Below are 14,586 nucleotides of genomic sequence, written 5' to 3'. Positions count from 1 at the left end.
AACACATCACCCCCCCCCCCTACTCCCTTCTTTGAGTGTTTCTGGTTCCTGTTTGGAATTTAATGCAGCCCAGTCTCATGGCATTTCATGAAATGGTGACGTTATTGAATCTATTGATTTGTGTACAGGGACACGTTTTTCTGTTTTTTATCGTGTTGGTGAGCACAAATTTTAAACTAATGTATTTGAATGGGAAGCATATTACGTGATAACAGTACAATTATGGTAGCGAGTAGTATTGAAAAGCCGAAAAGCCACGCAAGGAGGTTGGTTTGGATTGACTTTCACCCCGGAGACTGGGGATCGCGTCCCACGTGTGGTAGTTCCTTTCCGCATTTTTCTTCTCCTAACCACAACCTTTCCCCGTCTTTCTTTTCCTAACCATAACCGTCCTGTTGTTGTAGCGCATCCCGTTGTTGTCGCCGGCGTGCAGCGTTTAAAAGTCCCATGACATGGTCCTCTTTGGATGCTCTTATTTAGGCCTTAGTGGTCCCCTAATACTGTATCTGAAGTCTCTTTTATATAGGCCTTAGTGGTCCCCTAATACTGTATCTGAAGTCTCTTTTATATAGGCCTTAGTGGTCCCCTAATACTGTATCTGAAGTCTCTTTTATATAGGCCTTAGTAGTCCCCTAATACTGTATCTGAAGTCTCTTTTATATAGGCCTTAGTGGTCCCCTAATACTGTATCTGAAGTCTCTTTTATATAGGCCTTAGTGGTCCCCTAATACTGTATCTGAAGTCTCTTTCCCGAAATTCAGCCTTGGTGCAGAATTACAGCCACTAGAGCCAGTCCCACAATGAGCTTTCCTTAGTATGTGCCATTTCTGTGTCTGTAGCTATTGAGGAGGAGAGAGGGGGGGGCAAGGTGGAGGGTGGGGGTGTGGCCTTTGCTCGTTTGAAAGCCATGATGTCTCTCTCTCATGGGTGACAGGGGAGCTAACCTTTCCCCTTATGACCTCATAAGAAGCAAGATTTCAGATCGGCCCATCTGAGCTTTCATTTTCTCAAAGGCAGAGCAGGATACCCAGGGCTCGTTTATACCTATCGCCATTTCTAGCCACTGGGGGACCATAGGCAGGCTGGGGGAAGTTAAAAAAACTCATAAAGTGAAATTTTCATGCCATGGGACCTTTAATTTCCTCGTTGTTGCGTCCCCCAGAGGCCGCGGATCGTGTCCCAGCCCAGCTGCAGCCCAGTCGCATGGCAGTTTGTGAAATGGTAACGTTCCAGTTTCGTGGTGACCACCACGAAATAAAGTAGAAAATCGTTTCCCTGTACACTAATCAATAGATCAAAATAACGTGACCATTTCACGAACTGCTGTGAGACCGGGTTGAACTTAAAGAGGCATTAATGTCATATTTCTGTCTACACTGCTAAAACGCACACAGATTCCTCGATTTATAGTTAGATATTTCTGTCTACACTAAAAAAATCTCCATCTTTTTCAATAAGTTTTGCCATTTTGTCTTTTTTTTATTTAAAGAAACACACTGCAGTCCTGCCTACCTGGTGCAGAAGACCAATTATAGAAGGCCGGCTTAGAGTTGCGTAACACTTAAATGGTCAATATTTAAATGATTTTGAGGTTGTTATAATTGGATGGCCGCCCATATTCATTTGAGCCAGAGTAAAAGGCTATGGATGAACTATAACAACCTCATCCACACTGTCAAAATCATTTAAATACTGGACTAAAATCAAGGATGCACAATTGCCCCATTAGGTTACATTGTAGCTCGGTTCGTGGTTGCGATCTCCCTCAATACTGGACCAAATTCAGAGATTCTTCTACAGGTTAACAAAACGGTAGTTACCCTTCAACTGAGAGTAGAAAAAACTGTTGAAACTGGGGCGTTCAGAACATTTGGAAATCTGAATGTTTTAGCTCACAGGGGTTTCTCTGAAATACGTTTACATCATTCTTTAAAATCCAACATTATGACATTATAGATATGACAGGAAATACGAAAAAGCATAATAGTTGATCTTAAATGAGTTTTTGTATTTTCTGAACAGAATAAGGCAGACTGATGCAGTAGAATAAAGGGAAATGTCACTTATTTTTTTAATGCAGCACAGGATGATGTGTTGATGTGTCTTTTTCTTTCAAACTTAATTTTGTACTCAAGAAAAATATAATTCATGTAACATATTCATACTTTAAAGCATAACAAGAGGATGAACTATTAAAAGTTCTTCCTGTCTGTAGAAATGGTTCAGTCATTTCTTCCCACATTTCATCTGAAAACACTAACCAATAAAATACAACTCAATAAGAAGCATTGACAATTCTAATAAAGTTGTGAGATGATAGCAGTAGATTTTGGAACTGTATTTAGTCTTCAGTCTGTTTATAGAGTCATCTTAACAACAATACATTGTCTGCTCTGTTATCTCTTATTTCCTCTTTAGTTTTTATCTGCAGTCTTCTTGCGACTGTCTGAATTCTTCATCTTATTTAGATTCCTTAGCTTCTGCTTTTATTTATTTTTGTTTACATCCTGGTGTCTGATTATTGTCATTTACTCTCTTTATGTTGTTATATGGTTCCCTATATGGTTTTTTATTGCTCTTCATTTGACCTTTACATGAACTGAAATTTGTATATTCATCTCAATTAACTATTTGCATAATGCTCTGATGGTTTTGCTCATTTTTTAAGTATAAATGCAAACTGTTTGCTGGTTCCACCTTCTCTAATGGGAGGATGTTATGGTTTTGTTTGTCATAACTGAGATTAAACTGAATATGTTGGGGTTTTGGACTGTTGGTTAGACAAAACAAGACATCTGAAGGCATCATGTTGGGCTGTGGGAAAATATAACAGACATCTATTACTAATTTCTGACATTTTATAGACAAAACATTTAAGCAATTAATTGTGAAAATAAATATCAAATTCAAAATCAATAATAAAACTAATTATTAAGTTGCAGCTTTAAATAAACTTTTTCTTTTTCCGACCAAATAAGTTCAACACCGAAGACATGCGTACTGATTTCCAAGAAAAAACATGTTTCAATTTCAGTCTGACTTGAGGTTAATAATGTATCAGGATATAATTGAGTGCTGATATCTGTGAGTACTGCTGCATCACCACCTGGTGGAGCCATTGACCAAAAACACACAGGTGGTTGGACTAGAAGAACAGCTCTCAACTCTTTCATTCATATATTATATTAGTTTCATCTCATTAATTCACTTATTTTCACTAGTGTATTACAGTGTGAAGGCTTTTCAAAGTGGAGAATTAAATGATTTTTTAAGTCATGTTATGCTCTAGTGTTGCAGCATTAACCTGAAGAGTAATAACTATTGGTCTAAATCACATAGTGAGGACAAGACACTAAGCTCCAGTGATTTTATTACTAACGTTTTCAACCACTCTTGGTTGTTCTCAAAGCTCTGGTTCTTACTAAAGAAGGGAGGAGAGTAGAGGGGGTGTGATGTGTTTAGAGGAGGGACTCCATCATTTAGAGAAGTGAACAGTTCCTGGTTTACCAGTGAAGAAGAAAGAGAGGCAGCATTAAAACATCAGATCCTCTCTTTAGTCTTTAGTCTATATCCATAACCTTCCACTTCCGGGATTGCCCCGTTGCTGCCGGAAATTCTGCAGTATGTCCTTTTTTCGACTGGATTTCCATTACCTTCCTCTTTCTTTGTGTTGGCGTTCTGAACTCTGGTGGATTTATGAGGACTATGGTTAACTGCTCCTCAGATCTCTGCAGGGTAAATCCAGACAGCTAGCTAGACTATCTGTCCAATCTGAGTTTTCTGTTGCACGACTAAAACAACTTTTTAACGTGTACATGTTCCACCAAAACAAGTTCCTTCCAGAGGCTATTTTCCAGCAGCACTGGGGCTCCGTCCGCTGCTTAGCACCGCCCAAGAGGATTGTGATTGGTTTAAAGAAATGCCAATAAACCAGAGCACGTTATTCTCCCATCCCAGAATGCTGTGTGGACTAGCAAGACCCTCCTCCGCAGTGGTTCTATCATTCTGTCTCTTTTTATGTTTCTTCATCTTCTGTCTTTATCTACAGTCACTCAGTTCAACTTTGCAGCAGAAGGAAACAGTTACTAGAGCTACAACAGTAAATTGGTTAATCAATTAGTCTACAGAAAATGAATCTGCAACTATTACACTGATGGTTTTGGTAAAAGTAAAAATACCAAATGTTTGGTTCCAGCTTCAAAAATGTGAGGATTTTAGGGTTGTGTTTGTCATAAATGAGATTAAACTGAATATTTGGGGGTTTCGGACTGTTGCTGGGACAAAACAAGATATCTGAAGGCAGGTGATTTCAGTTCTTCTGGCTGATTCATCTTTGATCAGGTTGAAGGTGGGCCGGAGCTCTGATGGGAGTTCATTAGGTCATAAATCTTTTCTACCAATAAGAGTGGTAAAGCTGTCATTTGTCCCGCCCTAACAGGTCCAACAGAGCTAACAGGAGACTCAGGAAGACGTCAATCAATCAGTCTAAACACACCCACACAGTCCTGGGGTACGTTTAATCTCAAAACGGCGGTTGAACGACATGTTTCCTCAGAACGGTGTGCAACTGCTTTGAGATATGTTTTCTCTCGTTTGTTGGGTGTGTCTCTAGTTTAGTGGTGATACCCAATCAGCAGAGACGTGTCTGTAAACATGTGGTAATAATAAGACAGAGCGCTTGAGCACACAACAGGGTGTTCAACGCATCCCCTTTTCAGTTTAAAAAAAAAACAAGTTGCTACGTTTTGTCGGGGCTGAACGTGGCCCTGGGAAGAGGTCTGATCAGACAGCTTAACTCAAAACACCCTGCTGTGTGGCTGTTCAGGGCTTTTAAAGCTATAGAGCGTAGTTTTTGTCTCCCCCATGAGGAATTCTAAGTAAACACAATTCCACAATTGCACCTGACTGCAGTACGCAGATCGGGGTTGGGCTAAATGTGGGCGGAGCTAAACGTTTGACACCGTGGGCGCGCCGTCTGGTGGCGGACATCAGGCAGCACATTCCCAAACGTCAATGCAAAACCTTTATAATATAATATATTTTATATATAGATATAGAGATTATAATAAATAATGATATTTGAATTGTAAAAAGGAAAAGAACAATGGGGGTTGGGTTTAGGAAAAGAAGAACAGGGAAAGCAAACGTGACTTGTGGGAAACAAGCCCCGGTTTCTGGGGGACGCCAGACAACAACGGACGGTTGGGTTAAGGAAAAGAAGAACGGGGGAAGCAAATCTGACTAGCGGGAAACGAGCCCTGGTCTCTGGGGGACACCAGACAACAACTGACGGTTGTTAAGGCAGAGGAGGAGTGGCAATCGGTAGAGTCTGGACTTTTTCAGGGTGGGCCGGTAGTGTTTCGAGGCTGCGAGGGCCGGTCTGCCCGCGAACGGACGCTGCCTGCCCGCGGACGGATTAACCTGCCGGCGAACGGACGCTGCCTGCCCACGAACGGAGCTGCCTGCGGACGGACTTTTCCTGCCGGCTGCCTGCCCGCAAACGGACGCTGCCTGCACGCTTACGGACGCTGCCTGCCGGCAGACGGACACTGCCTGCCCGCGGACGGACGCTACCTGCCCGCATTCGGATGCTACCTGCCGGCCGGTGATCTACGAAATTTCCTGGTAGATGTTTTGGTTCCACTCCGCAGCTGGGTTAAGGAAAAGGATAGGCCTAACGGGGAAAGCAAACGTGACTCGCGGGAAACGAGCCCATGTCTCTGGGGGACGCCAGACAACAACGGACGGTTGGGTTAAGGAAAACAACAACGGGGAAAGCAAACTTCACACGCGGGAAAAGATCTCCGGTCTCCGGGGTGAAAGCTCAAAAGTCCTGTGTTGATCCCTCAGACATACATTCTTCCTTTACCAATTGCCAAGTGATACAGAAATGGCTCTGCCAATTGCTATTGGGCAAGTGGGCGTAGTCAAACGTTTAGTTCCACCCACATTGAGCCACTCCTCGATCTGCGTACTGCAGTCAGGGCTTACTCGCCTTCCATGATCGCGCACCACCCCCACCCCTCCTCCACACAGTTGCTAGTAGCCAAGGAGGACACGGAGGATTTACAAAACATGATTGACTCTTCAGAAGAAGTGATTATCTTTGCTTGATTTTCTGCACGCAAAAGTTTTTTATTTATTAAACATAGTCACACTGAGAAATACAGAGAGAGTTTTGTGGAGCTGATAGTCTTAATTAGCTTTGTATAAACTCATTTGGCAATGGCTTGGATGTAACGGACATTCATTATTATAAAATAGTTAGCCACTACAGCTTTAACTCTATGTAATTCAGTCCCGCTGTATCACCACCAGATGAAGTCATTGAGCAACTCTCAAATCATTCATTCATACATCTATTATTTCATATTGTTAATTTATTTAATTTTACATTACAGTATGAAGGCTTTTTTTATAATAAAGTTGAGAATGAATTGATATTTCAAGTCAAATTATGCCCTAGTGTTGGAACATTAACTTGCACAGTAATACATCCAGATAGTGAAGACAAGACACTAAACAAAACTGGAAAATATTATACAAGGAAACTTACATATTGATAAAGCATACAATGGATTTCTAAATTTCTTTACATCACTGTATGACAAAAAATTGTCCTGTAAAACAATACAATGACAAAGTAAAACAAAGTCCATGGATCACTAAGGGTTTATTAAATGCCTGCAAAAAGAAAAATACACTTTATAGAAAACGTATCAAGTATCGTACCCCAGAAGCAGAAAATAAATGTAAAAAGTATAGAAATAAATTAACTAATAAATATGTAAGAAAGAATACTATAATAAAATATTAGATGATAATAAAAAATAACATGAAAGGTTTATGGAATATTCTAAAAAGTATCATTAGAAATGGAACTAAATATGGGAAAACCAGAATGTTATATTGAAAATGACAAGAAAATAGAAAACATGGAAGATGTGGTTAGTGGTTTTAACAATTTTTTTTGAAAACGTGGGACCAGATCTAGCAGAAAAAATAAAAAAAATCCAGGAATAACAGAAGGGGTAAATGCTGATCTGTGGAATAGTAATCTGACCTCTTTTTTCCTTAGAGCAGTGGAAAGAAATTAGATAATAAACACTGTAAACAAAAGTGTAAAAGCAAATGTTCCATGGATTGGAATAATATAAGAAATTGCTGAACCACTAATTCATATCTGTAACTTGTCTTTTCAATCTGGTAAATTTCCAAACAAAATGAAAGTAGCAAAAGTAATACCAGTATATAAAACTGGGGATAGACACCGTTTCACAAATTACAGGCCTGTTTTTATACTCCCCCAGTTCTGCAAAATCCTTGAAAAGATTTTTACAGAAAGACTTGACAATTTTATCGAAACACACAAGCTTATAGTTGACAGTCAATATGGATTCCGGACAGATAGATCAACAACTTTGGCACTAATGGAATTAGTTGAGGAATTCACAAATTGCTTAGACAAAAAGAAACATGTAGTGGGAATATTTATAGATCTAAAGAAAGCATTTGACATCATAAATCATGACATTTTATTACATAATAGAGAAATATGGTATCAGAGGGGTTGGATTGGAATGGCTGAGTAGCCACTCAAGAAACAGGCAACAATTTGTAGAAATTGGGGAACATAAATTGACATACTGTACATGCACATAACATGTGAGGTACCACAGGTGATGGTATATACTAAAGTGTATTCTATTTGTGGATGATTCAAATATTTTCTGTTCTGGTGATAATTTACAGCAGCTTTTGGAGATGATCACACCAGAAATTGAACAGTGGTTTGATGTAAACAAACTGTCACTAAGTATAAGCAAAACAAAGATTATGTTATTTGTAAAACATAAAACTAACCGTAAAGTAGAATTCACATATTCTGAAATTCATTGATCTGGTTAAATTTAAGACGGCACAAATCATGTTCAAAGCAACAAATCATTTTCTTCCAGGAAATTTAACCTGAGAGAACAAATAAACTTTAAAAAACTCAAAATAAGAACAATGGAATGGGTTATACCAGGTGCCATTGTACAAACATAACAACGTTTAAAAAGAAAAAACACTTTATTAAAAGGATATGAAGAGGAAGAGAGATGATTGTGAAGAGGCACGGATTGTTATGGGGTGGTGGATCACGGAAATGGGTTGTTGATTTACTTAAAACGTAAATAAATAAATAAATAAATAAAAGGGTTTGGGTACATGTAAAATTTGAGATGTATTGTTGTGTATATTGGTTATCCTGTTGTAAAAATATATGATATATAAAGGAATGAGTTAAAGTTGAATAAGGCTTCATCCTGCTCCTTTTCGGACCGTTTTTGAAAATATTACTTGTAATAGTATTTTTGATATTATTAATTATTATAATTACACTTTATAGATATTGTTCATTTTCCTTTGGTGTGCTGCTACGCACTTTTGTATTGTTATATTTGATTTTATATATATATATATATATATATTTTATTTTTGTTCGAAATAAAAAATAAATGAAATGTAATGAAATGAAGCTCCAGTGATTTTATAACTAACGTTTTCAACCACCCCTATTCTCAGGTCTTGTTTCTTGCCTTGAGAAAGACCAAGTGTGGTCAAACACTTAATAAAATCCTTCATTGCCATGAGGAGCAGCCAGGCTTCGCTGTGCATTCAGCAGAAACTCTTGCTGACATCATCATTGGTGTTGTATCTAAGAGAGAGTAGAGTAGATGTGGTCCGGATCCCTGGAGGCTGGGTCCAGTCTCTGGTAGGTGGAGTCTGCACGGGTGGAGAGTGGAGGGCAGTTCACACAGAGGTCAATCTGAACACAAAAATACAATCAAAATACAGAAACATCAACTTAACCACACATCTCAAATACTGTGACAGCCTGCCTGGAAATGTATTTTTGGGATGTGAAAGCAGAAGTTTCCAAAATGCAAAAGGTTTGTCCATGAGAGGGAAACAGAAGCTGTGTATTTATCTGCATTTTGGTGGAACAATGAGTGTTTTCCACTCTGAGCCTCTCAGACAACATGTACTTACTTTATTTATTTACTGTTGCACATACTTGAATTTAACATCTTGGATTGTAGTTTTACAGAACATGTTTTGCAAACTGTGCAATTGAACTGTTGTGTTTCCTTTCCTTCTCTCCACCACCACCACAGGGACACACACCCAAAACCAGGGGGAGATCTGGAGGAGAGAGAGAGAGAGAGAGAGAGAGAGAGAGAGACCAACAGTAAATCAAAAGAGCTGCATGGACACCAAGGCGGCTGCAACACGTATTATTAACGCTGTCTGGTAAACATCACCATGGCAACAACACTGATGCATTAACAATATAAACTCTATATAAACACTAGAGACCCTTTTTAAAGGTCTCGGTCTCGTTTTGGAATCGACAGCATTCTTACTTGGTTTTGTATCTCTCGGTTAAGGGCACTCTGGATTTTATTTCAAGACTGGTCAAGACCCCAACCGCAGGGACATTGCTAAATTGCCTGTGTATTGTCTGATTCATGCATTAACATCATTACTGTGATTGGATGTAATACTTCCTGCTTCAAATGCAACCAATAACTTGACTCATTTCTAATTTAAAACTGGCTACTGTTAACCCCTACTCCCCAGCCCCCCTTAACACTCACTCCATGTCATCAGTGTGGAGTCTGATGGGACTGATGGTGAAGAAGGTCTGAGAGGAGAGGTTGGAGCTGTGAAACATTAAAAACACAATGAAACAGTCAGATAGTGATTGTAGAGATCCAAAGAAGTGGTGATGATCAGATGCTCCCTGCAGAGAACTCTGTGCTAACATCCATGTGTTTTAATCACACAGCTAAATGCAGAAGGTCATCAATGGGTTTGGTGCAACAAGATTCCAATCAGCTGCAGTGTGGGACCGTCTGAGTTCATCACATATTTTACACATCAACTGTTAAAGGAGCATTTATCAGAGTTCACAATGATGAAAATATGCAGCTCTAAATACAACTGTTAGACTAAACATGTTGAGTTATTTGAAACATCAGCAGCTGTCAGTGAACAGTTAATAACATGACTCTCAGTAGAAACTCACCATCTGTAACTCGGATCTCAATCTCCTGGTATGATGATGGGAATAAAGATCTGACCAAACCACATCTGTACCTTCCTGAGTCAGACTGAGTCAGGTTTGTGATACTCACATACGGAACTATCTCGGGTCTTGCATAATTTCCCTCTTCATATCTGATGCTGTATCTTCCTCTCTGAGCTGTGTAATCTTCTGTCTCAATGAGAATGTCTCCATCTTTGCATTCATCCTTACAGAAGATTCTCCTCCATCCAGAGAAAGTGAATGAGCATCTAACTGTGATGTTTCCTCCTTCAGTTCCTGTACTCTTGATGATTTCTGCATTGATGAGACCAATGTGTCCTTTCTGCATTGCTGTAACAAAGATGAACAATTAATAGTTACTATCTTTCTTTTTTGAGAGCTGCTCATTTCACACAGCAATTTGATGAAATTTAGATTCTGTCAACAAAGATTCAGATTAGGAAATGTCTTATTCCATAATTTATTTCAGTTGGATGAACTATAATTAATGTTAATATTTCAAAAAGATTTGTGCAAATGTTGGGCAAGTTGTAGAAAAAATAAAAAATAAAACTATACAGTTTACACTTCCATTTTAGTGCAAAGAGCGACGTCCCACCGGGATCAGCCTGATAAACTGACTGACTCCCTTTAGTCATTCAGAGTGGAACCCCCCCCCCCACTCTGAACTATGGAACCAGTACAGAGGAACAATAGTTGTTTGCAGATTGTTGTCAGGCTATGAAAACATGTATTTAAATGTATTGAGGAGATAACTAATTTTAAAGAACTACATTTTAAAGAGAACTCATATGAAACTCTGAACATCCTGTTTAATAACAGAAGTCACATGATGTGACGAAACAGAGTCCACTTGTGAGAAACTGTTACCCTTCTGCTGCAAAGTTGGACTGACCGACTGTAAATTAATAAAATAAAGAACAATTTCAGAGTAAAAAGACACAGAATGATAGAACTAGAAGCTGAGTTTACTCACTGAGGAAGAAGAAGCAGATCAGAGACTGACAGACGTTCATGTTGGAGGATCTGATGGTTTAACGCTGCCTCTCTTTCTTCTTCACTGGTAAACCAGGAACTGTTCACTTCTCTACAGAGTGATTCCTCCAAAGACATCACACTGACCAAGTTGCATCAATGTCATGTTTTTGTCTACACTGCAAAAAAATCACCATCCTTATAACTCATTTTTTAAATTTTTTTAATAAACCAATTGAAAAAAATCTCAGAAAAACAGAACTCAAGAAGCACTTTAAAGGGTAACTACCATTTTTTTCAACCTGGAACCTATTTTCCTATGTTTTTGTGTCTAAGTGAACAACAATCTTCAACATTGGTCCATTATTAAACAAGATCACTGCAGTCGGCAGCGGCGAAACAAGCTACCATGTAAGTTAATAGGGCAATTGTCCAGCTTGTATTTACCTTCACAAAAGTGCTGTTCTATCATTGACAGGCTCAGATTGATATTCTAAGTGTCTGACATCATTATGGAAAGGATTTCTAAGGAGGTCGACCTCAATGTTAAAGAGTAAGTTCCTTTTTTTAAACATTAAAGACTCCATGTAAATAAACAGTAATTTTAGCATTGTAAAATACACTTCATTCAAAGTCGACAGAAACAAAATAAAACTATGAAAAGCCATTTGGGGTCGTCTTTCCCCTTTTCCAACCATCACAACTCTAGTTTTGGTTGACAGAGTTTACCGATTTACAAGTCAAAATACGTTGGTTCTATACACACTAAAAGTATGTCTTTCCAATGGAGTCTGGTGGGTTTAGCGCTAGTGACTTCAGAGCTGTTTGTGGTTAAACATAAAGTTCTCAAATATGTTTTAAAGGTCTATCTCTGAAGGGATCCTGTCCATAATGTTGTCAGACACTTAGAATATTAATCTGAGCCTGTCAGCAGCAACAAAACAGCACTTTTAGTGGACATAATTGACAATGCACATTTGCCCCATAGGGTTACATTGCAGCCCGGTCTGTGGCTGCTGGTTACAGCGTTTACACTTAATACTAGACCAATTACAAAGATTGTTGTTTCCATGAGTCACACACACACAAAAACATAGGAAAATCCAGGTTGTAAAAAACTGAAATACCCTTTAAGGCAAGGTCGGTAAGCTTATAAAATATACACGTTTAAATATATATATATATTAAAGAAAGAAGAAAGATTAAAAAACAAATAAAAAGAAAGATAACTTAAAAAATACATGGAAAAAAAAATCGATTTTTACTTTATCTTTTACGCTCCACTTGTGTTCTTAAACCCCCAATGTATCAAAGTAGACACAATTCTCATTGGTTAACGGTTATTTTTACCTTTTTTGAGGGGGACAAATCTACCTCTTCTAAATATCTAAATAGGAAAATAGGATCTACTTAAGACAGCTCTTTTAAATGTAAGTACATGTTTAAGTTGTAAGAACTTTGATTAATAACTTCTGTTCTTAAGTTTTTGAGTAAAAGTGAAGGATTTTTTTTTAGTTCCACTGTTAGCAGTCTCATAGTTTTGCTCTATAAATAACGCTTTCACATCTTTCCGTTGTAACACCACAATAAGGAAGCGACTAACTGTGAAAGAGACACCTGATGTGGTTTTGATCACTTTAAATCATGGCACTGATCGAGTTTGTGACAGCCTGCAAGATGTATAGGATGTATTTTAACAAACAGAGAACTTTGTGGCTGCAGTCATGTGTTAAAAAGAGCAGAATTCAGATACAAGAAAGAAACAACTTTATACAAACTATACGTCTCTAATTGGCCTGTTTTCTCAGCTTTAAATCTAAACTGTCACTTTGCTTTACACAGGATTTTGGATTTTCAAAGATTTTTTTAGGATTTAAAAGTCAAAATTCATCGCCGTGTCAAAGGGGCTTCACAGCAACTTCGTCAGGAAACAACTCATACTCAACAAGTTCACATAACACTTCCATATCATAATCAATAATTATTATGATTGTAATATAACACTACACTTTATTCAGCACTTTGAGCCAGCGTTAAAAAAAAAAACAATAGCATTAATAAAAAACATTGCAAAAACAAACTACCATTCATCACCATCATCATCGCCATCATCATCGCCATCATCATCATCATCATCACCATCATACTGTGGGCGTATAAAGCTATAAACTGTTTAAACCACAGAGAGGAGGGGAGAAATCACACAGAGCAGCTTCCTGAATACACTAACTGGTAGAGTGAAGTGATAAAAACATTTCTCCTGCAGTTTGGTGATTTTTCATCAACAGGATTAAATTCAGAATGAACATCCAGCTTGTTCTGCTCTTCTGCTTCTTATCAGGTGAGCACTGATTGCCTGTTTGTTGTGTGCAATGTTTCTGTTTGTGTTTAAAGCCCTGCTTGATCTCACCCCGAGGTACACGACAGAACTTTTCTTACAGTAGATTAGTTTAGATAGACTGTATTGATCTGTAATCGGAACGTTTCAGTGCTATACAGCAGCAAAATATCCGACACACAGCACACAGAGAATATACGAGATCAACTCTTCAAAAAGTGGCGAATAAAAATGTACAACCTACTTAAATAGTATTCATAAAGACGAAGTATAAACTATGTTTCTGCAAGTTGCACCTTGTGCAGTATTGCGATGTATATGAGTTGTATCAGTGATCAGTGATGAAGTGTTGAAAAGTGTTATAGCCTGTGAAAGGAATAATTTGATGATTTAGATTAGGACTTCCTATACAGTACAGCCAGGCCCACGTCGAAAAGACTAAAGACTCACAGACTTAATTGATCTCAGGTGCTAAGTGAGTGAGTGTGTGAGGCCACATGGGCTCAGATAGGTATAAATGGGATTGGGACAGCACTTCACGAGATCACATGTCACCTTGGCGACGTTTTATAACAAAGATGTTGCTGACACTTGCCGATTTGGGACTTTTCATTTTAAGTTTGTTGCTTTCCACACGGCCAAGGCACAGGAGACAGCTGCCTGATTCCAAATGTTTTCAAACTCTTGTTTTACAGCTGGACAACAGGTTGGTCTGTGTTCCGTGGTCGTGTGTCGTGCTGTTGTTTACCTTTGTAATTTCCGGATTTCCCTATGGTCTCCGCAGTAAACGTCACAATGCTTTGAACTGTGGGTGAACCTTTGGTGAAGTCTGCATCGATGCAGACTCACGGAAAGGGCTCGTTAAGTGTGTACTCAAAACCCTCACGCCCTTTGAAATTCGACATTGGGACAACCCTAAGCCCTTACGAATTTCGCGAGAACGCACACCAAAGTCCGTGAGTCTGTGAGTCCAGACTTTGGGATTGGGCCATTGTACACATACAAGGAATTTGACTTCCGTCTTAGGTTGCTCTCAGCCTCTCCATGCACCTAAGTTACAACACAACAGTTTAGAGGAAGATAGAAATAGACCTACAGCTAAAACATGGATAACCATGCTGCACAAAACATAGAACTATACAAGTAGGTGTGCATGCAGTATAAAGAATGACCAACA

At 38.7% G+C, this 14,586-nt stretch overlaps 1 protein-coding gene across 1 annotated transcript; it reads right to left on the bottom strand.

Moving 5' to 3' along the window:
• Positions 1-8,874: 8,874 nt before the first annotated feature.
• Positions 8,875-11,175, bottom strand: LOC144521354 (CMRF35-like molecule 9). Its single transcript, XM_078255901.1, has 4 exons — positions 11,073-11,175; positions 10,076-10,426; positions 9,645-9,710; positions 8,875-9,189 (listed from the first exon to the last, which is right to left on the bottom strand). Exons 1-4 carry the CDS (start codon positions 11,110-11,112, stop codon positions 9,089-9,091), a joined length of 558 nt encoding a protein of 185 aa, XP_078112027.1. The 5' UTR covers positions 11,113-11,175; the 3' UTR covers positions 8,875-9,088.
• Between the last annotated feature and the right edge of the window lie 3,411 nt (positions 11,176-14,586).

The sequence above is a fragment of the Sander vitreus genome, chromosome 7 (genome assembly GCF_031162955.1).
Source record: "Sander vitreus isolate 19-12246 chromosome 7, sanVit1, whole genome shotgun sequence".
In the NCBI taxonomy this organism is placed as follows: domain Eukaryota; kingdom Metazoa; phylum Chordata; class Actinopteri; order Perciformes; family Percidae; genus Sander; species Sander vitreus.
This window is presented reverse-complemented; position numbering and strand designations above follow the sequence as displayed.

Excerpts from the sequence above, each read along its gene's own strand:
- LOC144521354 (XM_078255901.1), bottom strand. The coding sequence starts at position 11,112 with ATGAACGTCTGTCAGTCTCTGATCTGCTTCTTCTTCCTCA. Across the intron at positions 10,427-11,072 it reads GATCTGCTTCTTCTTCCTCA|CAATGCAGAAAGGACACATT; the intron begins GTGAGTAAACTC and ends TCTTTGTTACAG. Across the intron at positions 9,711-10,075 it reads TGAGATCCGAGTTACAGATG|CTCCAACCTCTCCTCTCAGA; the intron begins GTGAGTTTCTAC and ends AATGTTTCACAG.